The sequence below is a fragment of the Notolabrus celidotus genome, chromosome 16, assembly GCF_009762535.1.
Source record: "Notolabrus celidotus isolate fNotCel1 chromosome 16, fNotCel1.pri, whole genome shotgun sequence".
In the NCBI taxonomy this organism is placed as follows: Eukaryota; Metazoa; Chordata; class Actinopteri; order Labriformes; family Labridae; genus Notolabrus; species Notolabrus celidotus.
In genome coordinates this window covers 15099129-15117934 of record NC_048287.1, presented here as the reverse complement: position 1 = coordinate 15117934, position 18806 = coordinate 15099129, and the positions used below count along the sequence as shown (strand labels likewise).

General features: G+C 40.9%; 2 protein-coding genes and 1 long non-coding RNA gene across 3 annotated transcripts; 2 read left to right on the top strand and 1 right to left on the bottom strand.

Annotated features, from left to right (window-relative positions):
- Window positions 1–673: 673 nt before the first annotated feature.
- On the top strand, window positions 674–9159 carry LOC117827971 (transmembrane protein 196). Its single transcript, XM_034704880.1, has 6 exons — window positions 674–1173; window positions 3722–3778; window positions 6586–6721; window positions 7819–7937; window positions 8415–8482; window positions 8591–9159. Exons 1-6 carry the CDS (start codon window positions 1009–1011, stop codon window positions 8697–8699), a joined length of 654 nt encoding a protein of 217 aa, XP_034560771.1. The 5' UTR covers window positions 674–1008; the 3' UTR covers window positions 8700–9159.
- On the bottom strand, window positions 5551–17876 carry LOC117827973. Its single transcript, XR_004634308.1, has 3 exons — window positions 17833–17876; window positions 6424–6717; window positions 5551–6042 (listed from the first exon to the last, which is right to left on the bottom strand). It is a non-coding gene; the product is annotated as an uncharacterized LOC117827973 (long non-coding RNA).
- On the top strand, window positions 13368–16087 carry polr1f (RNA polymerase I subunit F). The gene is made up of 4 exons (XM_034704874.1): window positions 13368–13746; window positions 14294–14435; window positions 14524–14732; window positions 14875–16087. Exons 1-4 carry the CDS (start codon window positions 13445–13447, stop codon window positions 15362–15364), a joined length of 1143 nt encoding a protein of 380 aa, XP_034560765.1. The 5' UTR covers window positions 13368–13444; the 3' UTR covers window positions 15365–16087.
- Window positions 17877–18806: the final 930 nt, after the last annotated feature.

Here is an 18806-nt window from a genome sequence, read left to right as displayed (position 1 = left end):
GAGCAATCATTTTTTTTCTCCTTTGTACAAGAACAAACCAACAGAAAGGAGAGGCCTACTCAGTTGTATTTAAAGTTACTGTATGGTGTTTATTTTTTGTCCTTTACTGATGATGATATCAACACTCATGACTATGCGCTATGAAAGCAAACCAGACCATCAGCATCACCACTTTTAACAAAGAAAGCACCATAGCACCAATAAAATACTACTTACAATCACAAAAATTCATGCAGTTTTCTTATTTCCTCCACTGCACTTTGCTGTCAAGCTTTTATATGTTAATCTATAGATACTGTGCCAGGGAAGGAGCAGAAATTAGTTGGGGAATGATTTGAGTTATGGCAAAATTCTGCCATTGATGCACTTTGGATAGTTTGGGATATCTTGTGATAAAATAGATACATTATAAGTTATATTTTATGAATCCATTTGAACTACTTTCATCTTGAGTCCTGACTAACTCTTAACCAGCAAGTGCGCTGCACCAAACCAGTTCCTGGAATGCTGTTAGTTTAGAGTCCATTCGTCCCTGTTCTTTGTTTTTTGAAGGTGACGTATAGGCCCACCTTGTCTATCCTGATTTTATCACGCCTAATGGTGTTTGAATATTTTCATGTGGGGGCAGAAGCTGCCCTCTCCCGGTGACTCGTGCGCGCATGTTTGCAGTGGTGCTTAAGTACTCTGGACAGCGACAGGCGGACCGCACACATCAGTCAGCGGAAGGACTTCAGCGGACCGCTTTTTATTCACAAACAATATCCATCCGCAGAGCAACTAAGACTCTCCCGTTTTTTGTTTACTTTACGAAGTTTCCTTTTACCTATTTACTCTTCTTGGACCTACTTTAATGAGAGAACGCTCTTTTTTCCCAGCCGGATATGAAGCTGTAGATCCGCCCCGCACTCGGAACACCGAGAAGCGGGCTCCACTTTTTCCTTCTCCCCACCCCGTCCGTCTTCTCCTGCCTCCTCCTCCTGCTGGAGCTGGAGAGATGCCCGGGGCAGGATGTGCTCCAGCCGCAAGATCCTGTGGAGCCTGCTCCTGCTGTCCGTGGTGGAGGTGGGCCTGGGTGTGGCAAGCATCGTCCTGGGAGCCGTGGGTATCAGCTGGGTCCGGGGCCACTACAAGCCGCAGCAAGGAGACGCGTCTCCGGTGTGGAGCGGACTCTGTGTACGTCCCGGGAACAACTTTTGGTCTCACTTTTCCGTATTTACTTCCAGTGAGGATAAGTAACTCCCGGGGGGTTGTGGGGGAACTACTTTTAAACTTATCCCCTGTCATGTTGCATGATTTTAGGATAAGCACAAGCACTTTGTGTTTAACTCAAATACATTCAGATTGCTTTTTCATTATGAAAAGGCGCTAGACCAGGTATGAGCATGTAAGTTTAGAAATACAACACTTGTTAAGATTATTTTCTCATAAAGTCTTCATAATAAAACTGTATTAATCTTAATGTTGATATACCTTTGGATTTGACAAATTATCAATGAGAAAAAACCTTGAAATTCATAATTCAAATCAGTTTTGGCACCCATGGAGCTGGTAAAATCCAAATATTTTCATTATGTTTTTCTATAATGTGCTCACTCAGACACAAATAGCCTTTTTCCATTAGTGTGCTTGAACTAAAGATTAGTTTTCATTAACATACACAAATTGTTTTCAGTGTTTGGCAGGGTCAAAGCTTTTACGCTCAATCATCCCTCCTACTGTTACAGTTTTCCTCTCAGCATCTCAGTCTTGATTTTTCAGCTGAGCAATGGAAAGTCGAGTTTCTGACATTCTTGAAAGCTATATATACTACGACTGCTGCTCCAGCTCAGGAAACTGTCAGTTATTGCGGTGAATTACTGTAAGTGCCTGGAGCCAAGGAAATACATGAGTCATAACAATATATATCTGCACCGGATGTTTGGCAGAGTTTTGAGGACAAATTAACTCCATATACGTGTGTGCAAACATCAGATGGAAAGAAGGAAAAAACAAAGACAATACATGATAGATATTTGAGTGTGTTTAGTGTGTGTGCGGTATGACCCAGTGTAAATTGCTACTAAGCTGTATTGCAATGTGATAACCTCACAGTTGTGCAAAGCTGTCAGCTGAGTCAGCAACTTGTGTCTCGTGATTACCAAAAGGTGTAGATGTCCTGTTGGGACCTGAGACTGCCCGATGGCAGTCCAAGAGGTTGACAGGATGTCCAACTTTTAACTTAAAGTTTAGTCAGGTCAGGGTCAGTACATATAGAGGTACTAAAAGTGTGTTTACACATGACGTTGCTTCAATTAGTTCTTTTAATATTGTTCATATTAACAGGGGCAAACTTGTAGTCAGTGGAAAATGATTTGATATTTACCTGACCTTATCCAGAATGATTTCCAACATTCAAATTAAAAAAAAGAAGCTAGAAACAGTCCTTAAAAGTTTGACTTTACAGGCAGACAGTCACTTAAAGAGTAGGTACTATGCTTTTTTGATATTGTATGAATTATTCAAATACTTGACGTATAAACTAATCCCTGGGCAAAATTTCAAATTGTGAGGTAAATGTGTGTTGGAGTAATCCCAGGTAAAGTCTGCTTGTTGTTCTAAACGGCTTGTTTAAAAAGTCACACGAGAAAAAGACTTGCTCAAATCATGATAGCACCAATTGGTAAATTAAAAGAGCACGGTAAACATAGGTCTTACAATGAAAGCATTGTTCCTGGGAATTTTTTTGTCCCTTTCCCACCTTTCTGACCTTTCCTGTTCAGATTAGGAGTCCAAAACATGAGGCCATATTTCATAATTTGTCATTTCAAACAGAGAAACACAACTTAGTAGCATGACAACAGTACAGGAGGCTTCTCGAGGTGCTGCTTAAAGAGACGGAGGCTGAAAGGCCACTACTATAAAGATATTAGAAGGACAATATGAAACCTGAAAATGAGCAAAGTACCCTCTCTTTGAAAACTGACATAGTTGAGTGAAATATATCTATAGCAATCACAAGTTGTAGGACTTTAGGGTATTTTTTAATTTGTTAATGAACAATATACAAATAAATTAAAGCGAGACGGAGGAAAATAAATTCCTCTTTTATACTTTGTCTAAAAATACAACTAAGAAATTTGAAAGTGATGAATTCCATCTATTGATGTGGACTAAAAGATGAAACGGAATAACCCTTGAGTTTCTATAACAATTAAGGTAAAAAAATGATTAACCTTCGTCTGAAATAAAAGAAGAGAGATTTCAAACGAAGGTTCCAGACATTAAAAATGAGAGTGTATGAAAGATAGGAATCACACTTTCTCTTCATAGAAGTACACAAAAATATATAGAAATAAAGACACACGTTTACTGCTTCCTCTGAGAAGTTTCAGTAGAACACTCAGCTCACCGCGCATTGTCTTGCTCTATTGTGAAGGAAGTGTAATACCAACATAACACACCACCCTGCTGCACACACTCAGTCTGAATCAGTGACATCCAGGGCAACATGGCCTCGTGCTGCAACCCCATGGTGACTCTCTCTATTTTTAGAGAGAGAAAATTGCATCCGAACTAACTGAGTGTAAAGAATCCATTCACCCTTCCTGTTGTGAACACCGGGGAGAGGTGATAAAAATAACTTAAATATCATCAAGTTTCCAGACATTAATTTTCTTGAAAACCCAGTACAGAAGTTTTAAAGTGTTAACTCACTCTGATTTTGATATCTCTCTTTTTCCAGTTTCTGGTCTGTGGGATGTGTGGAATGCTGTGTGCTCGAAAGAGGACAGGTCTTATTGTGAGTATATGCATATTCAGCATTTTTGGTCCCCTAGCTTCTTTTGTCTGTTATGTTTTAAATCATGGTCTGTCTCTTCCAATAGAACTTTACAGCAAGAAACAGGAAAGGCTACAGTACAGTACATGCAATGCTACAGCTGACTGCTTAGATTAGCCTTAACAAAGAAGGGAAAAGGCTAGCCTAGCTGCTACAACTGCAACAAAGTCTGCCACACCAGCAGCTCTTAAATGAAGACTAAAATCTCAGAAGTTGTTTGTGAAATCCAAACAATAATGATGGAATATATTCTAGCTAGACTAGTCACCTTCCTGGAGTCTCACCTGGCAATAAGTCAAGAAATAAAACATTTTCAAGCAAAAAAATAATGTGTAAACCAGGGAACCTTTCAGCAGCACTGAAGTGGCGTGTTGAATGTGGCGCATTGGACAAACACTTGGTAGCGTGGTATACTATATAGCTGTTTTAAGGAATGATAAATGGCAAAGAAAATGTCACAGACTCTGACAGTGTCAAGGCTGAAAAACTGAATCAGACTCATTTGGTCCTGTTCATCTTGTTTATCTAAACCATCAGTGGAAATGCTCAGTTAAACGTGAGGAAAAGCAGCTAAGTTAGCTTCAGATCGGGGTCGTGCTCCCCTTGTCTGAGTTCCAATCCGTGATAACAACTTGCTCTCTATACATTATCCTGAACTTAAAGGTCATGTGGGTAACTCTCTGTTTGTGTTGATTTTAACGCCCTCTGTGAAAAATACTATACCACTTATCTCTGTGCTTAGTTTGTCTTGCACGTGTCAGTATGTTTTCTGATGAAGAAATCAAATTTTGCTCTAATTAACAATCCAACATATCATTCAATGTGAATCTTTCTACAGCATATTGTAACTCACACCTGACACCTACGTGATGACAAATTGGAAATGATCAGTCTTTTCACTGGTGGTCCTCTCGTGCTTCTGTAGAGCACATGAATATTCATTTCAGTTTGTTTCATCACCAGCTAAAAACTCATTTTTTAAGCCTAAGCTAAGCTTAGCTGGTGGATGTAACTCTAACCAACAGGTTAGAGTGACATTGCTCATGTCTCCCAACTCTAAGCATCAATATTTCCCAAAATGTTGGAGATTGTATTTGTAAAAACATTACCCCTCTCGCTATTAAAAACTGTAGTTGAAATTATTCTGTTCCTTGCATCTTATGCAGTTTTTGCTTCAGTCTTCTTTAAAGTTCTTGGTTGTGTTGTCTTATAACAAGCCTGGAAACTCATTATACAGAACACTGCATAATGTTTTGGATTGTGTGTTGCCAAAAACAAAATTTCAGAGTAGATTCAGATATTCTTGTGTTGAGATGATTGGCTAGTGGTAGCATAAACAAGTCTTAGAGATATGCTGAAGATAAAACACAAATGTATAATTATTTTTCACTATAAAGACGCTTTGTTCCATTTGAAAGATTATTTATTTTCACCAAAACAAATGTAGTTGTATCCAATAAATCTTTTGATGATATAAAGTGTGAGCTGTCAATTATCAAGCATCAAATATAAACTTGGATTCCGAAGAATACATATCCATAACATTTCTAATCTGAAAGATACAAATATGAAGTGTGCATTATTTTTTCATACATGTCTTCACAATCTACTCCTGGATGTTTGCACACAAAGACATGTGATTGACATGTGTGCTGTCGAGGTACAGACAGTTTGATCTGAAAACGACATCTAAGAAAACCAGAGGAGACAAGCAGTCACCTCTCCTCCTCTCTTCCCGTTCATTTCCTCAGTGATCCTCTCCCAGTCTCTCTGTGTGTCCGAGTCCTCGTGTTTCTCTCTGACTCTCTCTGTCTCCTGCGGGGAGGGTGCTAATGACGGATCAATGTCAGCACAATCTGCTGTAACGGAGACATCTCTCAACCTTCCTCTCCCTCTGTCTCACCCTATTTATCCGCACCTTTTGTCCCTGTCACCATCCTTATTTTCATGCTGTTCCCTTCTCCATCAATCTCGTATATCTATCTTTCATCGTTCCTCCTTCCATGCAAAATCTCATCCTCACAGCCGTCTCTACACTCTGATTCTCTCCATCTTCCCCTCCTCATATGCTCCCATGCACTCCCTCCTTGTCAGCCTGTGGGGTGAAGATTGCATTAGGTCGGTTTGGCCCCGGACTCCTGCCAGCCGCTTTCCACACTTCACTGGGGTAATGACTGAAATTGGAGACGTCTTTTTTTCCATGCGGTTAAAGACACTAAAGGCATCTGCACTGGAAGCAATGAAAGAGAACCTGAACTCCAAACACAACACACACTCACACAGACGCACACATGGGAGCATATACAGTAAACACGGAGTAGTTTTGAATTGATTGCAAAGTAACAGAACTGCATTCAGGAGATCCTGCTCACAGTTCGCAACAATTTGACTCCTGCACTGAGTTTGAGTTTTTCAGTCCAGTTCTAAAGGAGTAACCCGTAAAATCTGATTCATTCAACACTAAAAGTCAAATCTCACCACCACACCAGCACAAATACAGCAAGTGAGTCATGCAACTATATTTCTGTGAGAGACAGTGCTCTTTGAGAGCGATCCAATTATCTAATAGGAAATTAGATTTATTTTGACTGATATACATTACTTACCAGAGCCGCCATTGCCAAAAGAGCAGAATGATGGAGATGGAAGCTCAATAGCAGTATGGTTATCTTCCTTCTCATCACATTTTGTCAGTTTGTTTATGGTTTTGTTGACAGTATATCAATCTGTAGTTTTCATTAACATAAACAATTTTCTGTGTCCCCAAGATGATTCTATTCTCAGCGTGCTGCATCTGCGGGCTGATCGGTGGGATTCTCAACTTCCAGTTTGTCCGGGCGCTGAACAAACGTCCTGAGTCCATGCACTCCATCCATCTGGCGGCCATGACGCTGGCCTGTCTGGGTAAAGAAAAATATGACACAAGAGAATGTGATGCAAGGTTTATGTGACGTGTCTATGCAACTCAAATGAGGTAATGTTGTTAGAACGTATCATTTTCTAAGTGTCTAAAGATAATCTACATATTCGAAGGTTTGAATTTTAGCTAGAGACACTCTTCATTTGTCAACTATCAGCTATCAAGCATGGTCAAATGTTTCTGTACAGATCAAATCTTGCCAAACACCACAAGCAGAGTGGTGCTCCAAGCTGAATATTAATGTCAGCACCATAGATTGTATATCAAGATGGACGGCTGCACCTACACCTCCTTCTGTTGTACAAAAGTGAAGCAAAAAAGGTGATATATTGCATATTAAGAGCTGGCAGAGCTGCTGTATTGCGGGCCCGTCCCTTCCTCTCATTAAAACACACGTTTAACTTACAGGTAACAAGTCAACCGTCCCTCAGGTCAGGACAGTCCACAACAAAACAGCTTCTCCAGTTGATTTAAAGAAGAAACTTTCAGTTCTGGAAAGTTCAGTTATGTATGTTAGGGGTATGTTACATTTGATCTAACACTAATATGGTGCAACACAAAAGGAGCTATATTTGCCAACAGAGCTGTCCATCCTTTAAAAAATAAATTAGGCGTATGTAGTGATAGTCATGGTTAGCAGAAAACCAGAAGACCTTGAAAATCATTTATCTGCATTCATTGCAGCAAAACAAAAGCAGCACTTGCGCCGTTTGGGTGTGAGCACTTGGGCTATCCTTTAAGATACTGGTCATTAAAGAGTGGTGGTCGATGAAACTGTCACAGAGAAAGGCTTTGTGCAACTGGAAAGGAATATGGAAAGCCATTTACACCCAAAAATCTGAACCCTGACTCCAAACAGTGATACAATCTTAATTGTGTGTTTTGTGGTTGTTAAAAAATAAAATAAAAAAAATTGGACAAGAAACAAATAGACTTACATGACAATTCAAGAGCCTGTCACGATCACAACTATGAAAGAGGAGTGAATGTTGAGGGCGCTTCAGCCTGCTCTTCCTCCAGAATAAAAAAAAACACTGGGCTGCTGCTTCATCTGTTTTCTTTTTTTCTTTTTTTCATGCAGGAATCTCCTCCTGTACGTTATCCACGTGGCTGACCTGTCGCCTGGCCAGCTCGGAGCAGCAGAGGATGTTCCTGGAGAGGGAGCACTCACTGCACCACTCACACGAGATGACAGAGAAGGTACGACATGACAGCAAAGTTAAGTGTCTTTATGGTTAGAGTGTGAAACTGGCTTTTATTATGTGGGGGGCGGCTGGGACTCAGTGGGTTAAGTCGGTCGTCTCTCAATTGGGAAGGTTGGCGGTTCATTCCCATCTCCTGCAGCTCCTGCTGTTGTTGTGTGAATAAGTATGCATAACATTAGCTAATACTGATGGTCTCTTTTGCATTTCAATTGCATTTACTTGATTTGCAGTGTTTTTCTTGCGCATGTTTTGTCAGGGTTTGTGTGTTTGAATTTGCTTTGCTTCTTGTATTTGCAGTGCGTCTCCAGTTAATGCTTCTGTTTCAGCTTTATGGATCCCATTTATTCATTTACAGCATTTTTCTATAGCTGCATTTATTTTGGACTATAGGCACGTGTTTTTGAAATTGTGTCATTTCTGTGTTTGTAGCCTCTTTCTCATGCCGTTTTAATGTGTTTCTGTGTCTAAACAGGAGATCCTGGACAACTCCAGTATGGGCATCCCTCAGATCTCGTATAACGGACACACAACAGCATCACCGTGAGGATATGTCCACAGTGGCAACTTGCACAAACTGCAACAGAAACAAAACGTGAATCGCTTGCAGACGACAAATGAAGCATGCACTTCTTTCTATCTGTCCTGCAGCCTACACTGCAAGTATATCCTGACTGCAGGGAGTGAACAAAGCAAAACCAGGTCTCTCCTGCCTTGGAACCCCTTTCTTTGCCATTGGAGTGTAAGAGGGAGATTTTGACAACAAGAGGGAGAGGTTCTGAATAATTATGCAAACACAAGTTCAAACCAGGACGCAGCACGGATGCCATTTTCGGTGACAATTCAGATGACAGACATCTGCAGGACATCATTTCACCTTTAAACCAATGAACAGAAAGGATAGACTCTATCCAATCAGAAGCCTCAAAGGAATGAGCACAAACCAAGCATGCAGCTGATTCACTTGTTATGATGAGCTATTTCAGTCTCAGTGTCCTTACTCTCTCTGTTTGTTATGGAATGCAGATCTTGAGATAGCCTACAGTAAAGTGTATGTATCATCTGATAATGGAATGCTTTGACATGGCAATACAGCGATGCGCAATTTATTGTACTGTATATCCATGCTTGTCTATCAGGTATACAGCCGTACCTATAAATCAACATATTTTTATAAATGCTTCTTATAAAAATGGAGTTCAATAAAAGTATAACAAATATTGCAGATGTCTTATGTCAGTAGGGTTTGATAAATAAAGAACCAGGTGTACATTGTCACGCATTAACAGCCCCACATTATCAACATAATCAATGAGCAGCAGGATTTAAGAAGTGAGTGCAATCCTTTGGGACCACACTTTAACACAGTGCTGCCTTCAAAGTTCACACACTCACTGTAAAGCTAAGTGTAAGAGTAAATCTCTTTTATGGCACTGCTCAAACTGGTAAACATACAGTGCTCCACAAAGCAAATGCAGAAACATCCTCAATGCAACACACACAAAGACACACACACACACACACACACACACACACACACACATGACACAGCTGTGACGGCTAATGAAGATATACAATTGCTCTGAGAACATCATGCTGCTCAATACCTCATTATGGTGTGTGTGTGTGTGTGTGTGTGTGTGTGTGTGTATGTGTGTATGTATGTGTGTGTGTGTTAACCAGGGCCCACAGCAGCAGAAGCCGCTGGGAGGTCTTGCTGACTAAGAGCCCACGTCATTATTTATCACCGCGACAACAGACAGAAGTGAGCCCTGGTGTCCCAGAGAGCACCAGATCTGCACTGCGTGTTTGTGTGTGTGTGTGTGTGTGTGTGTGTGTGTGTGTGTGTGTGTGTGTGTGTGTGTGTGCGTGCAGAAATGCTGAATCATGTGACCTCTGTCAAAAAATGGTAACACTAGATTAGCCGAACTGCTCGGTCTGCTTGCAACAGTATTTTTTATGCATGTGTCTAAGAGTGCTTGCGTGTGTCTATGTGTGCGTGTGCGTGTGCGTGTGTGTGTGTGTGTGTGTGTGTGTGTGTGTACATGCACTAGTTGCGCTAATTGATACTTCGGGTCACCCTAATGATCTTATTGTGCTGTTGCAGGTAAGAATAGGATACATAATCAATGCACATCTCTTATGAGGTGAACAGCTCTTCAGCATCCTTGCAAGACTAGCCACATACAAGCTTTGAGTTTACAGAACAAAGGGCATGTAGAGTAGGAAAAACATATTTATTTAGGTTGTTTTAGTATCATAAAGACATGTGTCTGTCCCAAACATGTACTGTGAATAACCCATTTGGTAAAACTGTGTCCTACAGAAAACACAAAGCTTTAACATGTGAATGTTTGTCATAGGAGTTAAAACAGACTTGTCTATATTGAGAGCACCCCAGCAGAGACTGCACTGTTGGACCTCTACTCCCTGCTCTTTGTATTATCTGTGCAGTGTGTGCAGCATAGCTATGCTGGAACAGAACACAGCCTTGGTAATTATCCATCCGTTAAACACAGTTTAATTCAATTCCAAGCACCAAGTAAGCCTGGCTTTTATGTTAATCAGTGTTGTGCTTTCTTAGGGCAGTATCCCAATCCTTGCTTACAAAGTTACAGTTAATTATTTAGAAACAGCAAGGTCATATTAGTCTTGAATTTGTCACATTTATTTCATTTTTTCTTTTATTTTTAATGCCTTTTTTTTGTTTAGTGTTCATATTTTAAAATGTTATGTTTTAGTTAATTTTCTATTAGTTTTAGTGTTAGTTTTACTTCTTTGTAATATGGAACACTAAAAGGGGCAAGCCCAAAATGACCTGAAAAGACACTTTGAAGGAAAATAAATGAAAACATCATACACCAATACATTTAAAAAAAGAATTCAAATAGGTAAGTGTCAGACAACAACTCATGGATTTATGTTAATATAGTGTGCCGCTCTCTCTCAGATTAAAAGCCAATGTGGATCTCCCATCTGCAACCCCTTTCCCTCCCCGCTATCAGTATTAACAAAAAATAATCCATCCAGATCATCAAAAGGAGAAGGTGAACGGAATTAGACAGGAAGAATTGTAAAAAAAAAAAAAGTATGATTCTTCAACATCTATAGTAAAAAAATAAAAGGATATCATTGGCGAAGAGCAGCATGCTGTTAGTGATGGGAAGTTTGGCTCTTTTCAGAGAGCCGGCTCTTTTGACTCGGCTCCCAAAGAAGAGCCGGCTCTTTCGACTCCCAAACTGCTCTTAATTTAGGATCTTCTGTAGCCGTATATTGTACCTAAACTTTGCAAAAAATAATGGTTTGTGTGTTGAAAACCCTTTTACGTAAACTGTTTTTATGAGAAGCCTTACAATTGCCTAGTTTTGTGCATTTATTCTGTTACAAAACCACTCTTACTTTTGTTTGGTATTTTAATGAAACTTTTTTATTGCACAAATTAACAAAAAACTGCAAACATATCCACAGAACAGAACCAGAACCAAACTCAAGCAAACAGAATCAGAACCAACTCAAGCAAACAGAACCAGAACCAGAACCAAATTCAAGCAAGCAGAACCAGAATCAACTCATGCAAACAGAACCAGAACCAAATTCAAGCAAGCAGAACCAGAACCAACTCATGCAAACAGAACCAGAACCAAATTCAAGCAAGCAGAACCAGAACCAAACTCAAGTTAATAGAACAAGAACCAAACTCAAGAAAACAGGACCAGAACCAAACTCAAGAAAACAGATCCAGAACCAACAGAACCAGAACCAACTCAAGCAAACAGAACCGGAACCAAACTTAAGCAAACATTAATAATGCCAGGTTGGCATTGAGAAAAATCAGATGCCTCAGCTTGGATGGGCTGATCCGATTTCTCCTCTCAGTGAGTATTTGCCCTGCCTTTGATAAGACTCTCTCGGAAGAAACAGATGTAGCCACGATACACAGCCTCCCCTCCATCACCTGTATCCAATATCCTCACATGTGATTGGCCGCATGGCCGCCATACTGACCAATCAAAACACAGTTCTGCTGTGAGTAGAGCTGGGGCTGAGCACTGTGAGAGCTAAGCAGCCAAAGGAAAAAACTGGGAGCCGGCTCTCTCTTGATGTGAGCAGGCTCTTCTGTTTCACTATAAAACATCAGCTCTCAGAGCCGCAGCTTTTGATCATGACACATCACTACATGCTGTTCTCGCATGTGTCACTCAGAATATTCAAGGTTGGCAGGTAAACAAGAAGCTGTCTGGGCATCATAAATTTTTTACAGAAAGCTCTCAAGCAAGCACCCTATAGTATAATAATGGGAGCGGGTTTTACATCCTGCTGGTACGAAGTCTAGCCAAAATCGAAGTCCCACATGAGACAATCTCTGGAACCCTTAACAAGATTTACAATTTACCTTACCATGGTGGCAAACAAGGAAAGTGTATGTGCCTGTAACTGCCGTAAAAGCTGAATAAATGTGCTGTCTATAATTTACACATTGAGACACAAGAGGGAGTGCTGAGACAATAACTATACATTTGGCTGTGATTCAGTAAAAGGAAAGAGATCTCGGGAACTCAGACTTTGATTAGGCTATCTTCGGTACAACAGCACAACCTCAAGTGTGATTTTTTTTGACAACTGTTATTCAGGAGATAGCATTAAAAACATTTTTTAAAAAGCAGTATACTGGCTTACTCAGTGTTTTTTGTTTGTCATTCACGAGCTCCACAAATAATTTTCAGCACCCCACTTGACATGAACTGGGCTTTTGCCAACCAACACTACATTTACTTGCCACTTGCCTATTTACATTTACTATTTGTAGTTTTGTTATGTGAATTCTTGCAGTGTAGAGTTTGACAGAATATAGATAATGACTGTGTAACGTGAGGGTTTGATGTGTGGTGGTTTGGTGACTTTATCAAAAGAAGAAGACAGGATGGAGATGAGTAACTTTCTCAATAGCACTTTACTGTCACCACAGTCAGACAGCATCAACATTAAAACCTCCTCGTCACTCCATCACATGGCACAGAATCAACCAATCAGAAGCTAGGATGACCATACATTCAACATGTTTTGGTCACAACCACAAGATTCTTTAGAAATTATCTTATTATTAATACACAAATAATAACTTAAGTAAACTTGTATGTGAATAGTTTATAATATTAACATACTTTAACCTATCAAATACATGAATTAACTCAAAATTCTGAACTGTATTTCCCGTCAAAGCTTACAACTGTTTGCTTTAACCATCAGTACCACAAACAAATGTTTTTTTAAACAACTTTCTATTTGAAACCAGGAGAAATGCAGCAGAATGCATAGTATTTATCAGGTAAGTTCATTTTTGGAGAAGAGAAGAGAACTCAGATGAGGCAGCCTATTTATCGACTGTCATTCCACTCCCATCCAGCAGGGAGCAATACAAAGGAATTCAGTCAAAATTGAACAGCTGTGAAGTCTTCCTACGAGCGGAAATGTTTTTCCTCTACGTTTCCGGGTTGCCTTAACAGCATGGCAAACTTAGAACATGTCGAAGACGACCCCAAACATGTGAAAATGTCTGCTGAAATCACCGCCGCTGCTTCTGAAGTCCAGCCGGCCGGGGTGTCCTCTGTGCCGGGCAGAGACGCGGGAGCAGTAGCGTGCTCTATCCCGTCGTTCGCAGCCGCCTCCGAGCTGCTGTCAGCGCCTTACTCGTGTCTGGTCATGAGCACACACCGGAGACACATCACTCTGCCCCCCATTTACCTGAACAAGAAGAGGACAGGTATAAAAGAGGAGCTGGAGGCCGAGCTGCTCAGATTCTCTCAGAGGTAACATAGTCAGAGACCCTGTTTTGTCATACCTCTCCAGCTGCTCCAATATGTCTGCTGGGTTGTACAACTATTGCAAGATTTAGCGTTTACTTTAGTGTGACGAAAGTGTTGCAATCCTGTACAGCCAATGGTAAGAATAAAGCTGCGTCTAGGGTATCAAGGCAAATTCTGTGTTGTGCTGTATAACCCCCCTCTCCATCCTGTATTATGGATTTATGTAACTGATGAAGCAGAGTCCATGTGATCAATGTATGACTAGTTTCATAGTTTAATAACAATCAATTCATTATTTTGTTTTCTCGAGTTTTGTTCCTGTATCTACTCTGTTATCAAACTGCCCTGTACATTTTTAGGAGTTTTAACGTCAGTTCTGGGTCTTGGGTGCAAGTAATCACTTAAAAAAGCAACCGTATGGTTAAAGTAAATGTGAGCTTTCTTAAAATGTTTCTGATGTGATGCAAATTTTTATGCACCATACATTTGTGTTACTCCTTATTAATGTGCTCTTTGAAGTTAAATCCTCTGTCTGTCTCGATTGCTGCAGTTCAGAGGGAGTACCCATGGCGTATGACAACATCAGGATAGTGAATCAGCATGGAAACATCTATGACGACAGCGGCTACATCCACATGGACATCGAGGCCAACTTTATCGTCTTTCAGCCCACAAAGGGACAAAGACTGATGGTGAGATATTAATGTGCAGCACTTTCCAAATGTATTTCTGAAAGTGCTAGCTGAGAAAACATCAATAAAAGTGTGTTTCTGTCCTCAGGGTAAGGTAAACAAACTGGGAGTCAGCCATGTGGGCTGTTTGGTGCACGGCTGCTTCAACGCCAGCATCCCCAAACCCAACCTGGTTACTGTGGAAACATGGCGGGATGCAGGGCCAAGAATCGGAGCGGATCTGGAGTTTGAGGTGACCGCACTTGATGCTGACATCTTTGGGGTGCTGCTGATTAGAGGACGACTGGACAGGACCAGGTAAGTGTGCATGTGGGTGTTGGGGTTGGAGGGAAGGATGGGTGGAGACAAGATTCTCCTTACACAGATTCTCTTCTGTTGTAGAAAGTCAATGTGTGATATAAGCCCTGATTGATCACATTGTTTCATTTGTGTGTCTCAGTGTGCAGGAGTTGCTGGCTATGGGGGAGAGCTCCGAGTCCAACATAACCACAAACCAACCAGAGCTACCAGAAACAAAACCAGATGTGGAACCCACAGAGGAGTCTCCTGCTAAAACCCCAAAGAAAAACAAGAAAGTAAAAGAGGAGGAGACAGAAGAGGAGATTACAAGTACAACCACCCAATTGGACACCAACATTACACAAGAGCCAAACAGAACACTGGATGAAGCAAACGGCAACGAAGCTGGTGAGAAAAAGAAGAAGAACAAGAAGAAAAAGGAAAAACATGAGAAAGAAGAAGAGGAGGAGACGGAGCTCTCTAACGTGGAGGTACAAGGCGGCAGTGACTCCAGTGGATACACCAGCGACAAGCCAAGTAAAAAGAGGAAACATGAAGCTGGTACAGATATCACATTGAGTTTAAATGACAATACTGTGTCACCAAAATCAAAGAAGAAGAGGAAAAGTGAAATAGAGCAGTTTGCCTGAAAAAGTCATGTATTCTCATCAGAAAAATTGGTTAATGGTGTGTGATGACTGAGGAGTATCTTCCGTGCCTCAACAGACACACTCATTTATTTTAGCAAGCAAGTCTTCTGATTGTTTCCAAGAGGTCGAGACTTTCTTCCACCACATGATGTAGTTTGTGGGGAAAAAACACCTGCAAGAATGGAGGCACGGATGCCAGTTGAACTCTCTCTGAACTGCATTTCCCTTAAACTGCCTGATGGGGGTGCAAAACTTCTTCAGGAATCCACATCATTAGGACACAAAAACAGATTGAAACCATGTCAAACTCATGGTGGTAAGAGTAAATTAACAGGGTTTTTGCATTGACTTAATGGAGCCAAATATTACAGAAATATTTTAAAAGTCTGTACCAACTTCAGCACATTTTGTTCTGCTTGTATAGCGACCCTCTATTTAATAATTGCCTTTTTTATGTCCTATGAGTGCCGCATATTTGAAGAGTTTTGTCTTAAATACTATATGCAATGAAGAGAGATTTTGTAACACCTGATAATTGCAGCACCAGTGCTTCATCATTATCAGGCTCAGTGACGATCAGCCCTGTCATGACATGTTTGTCCTGCTTCACTTTTGTACTATGGTTTTTCAATGACAATTTTCACTTTGAGTTTGTTTGTCTGGAAACCAACAGAAATGGCAATTAAATACCAGATCCAAATTAAAGATCTCTATATTTTGACATTTTCCTCTTCCTATTTTTTCATTCATTAGTTATTAAGTTTAAGTATTGTTTTAATTGTGAGACAAATACATCCTCTTTAACTATTACTAATCCAAAAATGTCATGTTTTTCACGACAAATTCTCCACCACAACATACTCTTTATTGTCAGCCAGTGGGTGTCAAGTGGTCAAGTGCTGAGAGACAGCCTAAAGAATTTTTGTTTTCTTTACCCCTCCCTCACACACACACACACACGAATACACACTTTAACCTTACTGGCGCTCGTGTGGGGAGTCTCATCCTCAGCTATGAGGTGCTAAGAGTCTGAGAGCTTATCAAGAGTAAGAGGATAGATAAGCATACTGCAATTAACTCGGCTCATCCTCCACTGTCACACATGAGAACTTACATCTGTGCTTTTTAATTGAAAGCCCTTGATGACGGCTTTCCAGAAAGTGAGAAGAAGACAACAGCTTTGGGTTATATATTTGCAGTGTCATGTATATCTAAATCCAAAGCATGCAGCCAGTTTTTTAAAATAGAAAAAACTAAAAGGGCTCTCTACAGAGATCTAAAAAGTGAATGAAACCAAGTCACTAAAGCTCACTTTAAAACATTCTGTCGTGTGAGAGTAAATACACCAAATGCTAAAATGACCGTGTGCCTTGTCATCTCTGCTTGGAGCAGTGACCTTCTGGAGTCTCTGTTGGTAATGTTGCAAGACAAAAATTAGTGTGTAATTTTAATGAGGCCGTTAGAGTTGTTTTACACCTCTTATCTTATTCCTAGCAAAAACAAAGTTTAAAATGCTCGACTATTTTTAATTAACAATTTTATAAGCATTATTACCAAAAATACCAGATAACTGCAGATTTAATTGTGTATTACTATGTAACTTTAAAGTGAAGGTGAATGAAAATGACCAATTGGCTTACTTCCCCCTTCCTGTTAGCAGATGGGACATGGATCAAACTTGAAGATAAAAACTTAATGCAATTTTTTTTCAGACACACTTTCTGTCATTACAGTGGGTTCTCAACATGCAAATTTATGTCAAAATATAATTTTTTCTGTAAATTGGTAGTTTTAATAAGTAATTTGATGCTACAAAAAGGAGTATAATACCATGATTGACAGCTCTGTTTACAAATGCGGATCCTGCAGTACTGGGTTGGTTGGGTAGAGGAGTAACTTCAAGACAAAGCTTCCCAATCACTAATGTTTCAATCATTGGTCTTTCCATCCCTGTGAGTGTACACTTCAAACAAAGGGATGATGATGAGGTCCATATCTCAGGAAGGTCCCACAGGAATCTTCGACTGCTTTTTTAGCAACAATGTAATTCGATTTGGAGAAGCAGCAGGATGTCAATACCATGGCTCTTCCAGACAATCTCTACTGTGCAGACTTGGGTTCAAACGTTGTAACCAGCACAATATGTCAGCACCTGTTGTTGGTATTTTGGCTTCACTTTTGTATATCAGCAAGAGTTGGGTGTTTGTGGACCATCTCTAAATTCAGTCAGCGATTTCCTCAGTGCTCAGGATGCCTGAAAACTTTAAATAATTAAACTCGCTGAAAGTTTTTAAAAAGTTCAAGTGACTTAATCCAGGTCACTGTCCTCCCATGACCTCCGTCTGCCTCTCACACTTTTGCCAGACTTCAACCGTCACGTGTGTGCACCTCTCTTGCACCTGTACCCCCCTCCCCCTCCCCTCCATCACCACTCATTTATCTTGCCAGTCCTCCTATCACTCCCTTACCTTGCCTCCCGAACTTCCTCCATCCTGCTCTGCCTCCTCCTCTTCTACTTGTCTCTCTGATTTATTAGAGGCGGTGTGCAGTTCACACACATTCCACTTCTGACAGCCCCCCCCTCCTCCACCTCCTCCTCCTGCCACTGCACTCTCATATCTCTGAATGGTCGTCTATCTTCATGATTCTGTGATTAAGACGAGAAAAGAAGAGCAGGAGAGATGAAACAATAAAAGGAGTGTTGTTTTTGTTGAGGAGGCCAGACTCTCTCTTCATCCACCTCTGTCTGCCTGTTGCCGGTTTAATGTGTGTGTGTGTGCGCGCGTGTGTGTGTGTGCGTGTGTGCGCGTGTGTGTGTGTGTGTGTGTGTGTATGTGTGTGTGTGTGTGTGTGTGTGTGTGTTTGTGTGTGTAAATTGGCTGTCTCTCTATCTTCTTTGTCAAAGTTTCCAGGCCTCCTACATGAAAGATCCCCTGAAGTCTTTATGGAGAACAAACGGCTCCCTGACGCAATGCTCCAGGTTCAGGACACACACACACACTCACACAAGCCATGCCACACACACCACATCCACAACCCTCAATCCGCAAATCTCCACCTGCCTTGGCCAGGCCTAATTAGTCCTGTGGTCGGCACTCTGCTCTGTCCCAGAGCCCCAAATGGCAGCAGGTCATAAAACCTTTAAGTGTTCCAGCAGTCAGAGCTGAGCAACTGTGGCCGTATATCGTCCAACACGGCCAAGTCGTATCAAAGCCCGTCTCTCACAGGTCTACTGACATCCATGAAATCCCTTTACAGCGCTTTCAAAGGCATTTCTGAAAGATTTTTGGCACTTCTGCTATGCATCTCTGTTTTCATGCTCCCTCAGGTAGACAAAGAGCTTGTGGTCACATAAAGTCAGACCGGTTTGAGTGCTAAACTCTTTCCCAAGGGATCAATGTCCACACAAGGATGGCAAAGGCCAACACACACACACACACAC

Coding starts and splice junctions, on each gene's coding strand:
- polr1f (XM_034704874.1), top strand. CDS start 13,445: ATGGCAAACTTAGAACATGTCGAAGACGACCCCAAACATGTGAAAATG. Junction 14,436..14,523: donor CAAAGGGACAAAGACTGATG/GTGAGATATTAA, acceptor TTCTGTCCTCAG/GGTAAGGTAAACAAACTGGG. Junction 14,733..14,874: donor GGACGACTGGACAGGACCAG/GTAAGTGTGCAT, acceptor TGTGTGTCTCAG/TGTGCAGGAGTTGCTGGCTA.
- LOC117827971 (XM_034704880.1), top strand. CDS start 1,009: ATGTGCTCCAGCCGCAAGATCCTGTGGAGCCTGCTCCTGCTGTCCGTG. Junction 3,779..6,585: donor GAAAGAGGACAGGTCTTATT/GTGAGTATATGC, acceptor TGTGTCCCCAAG/ATGATTCTATTCTCAGCGTG. Junction 6,722..7,818: donor CATGACGCTGGCCTGTCTGG/GTAAAGAAAAAT, acceptor TTTTTCATGCAG/GAATCTCCTCCTGTACGTTA.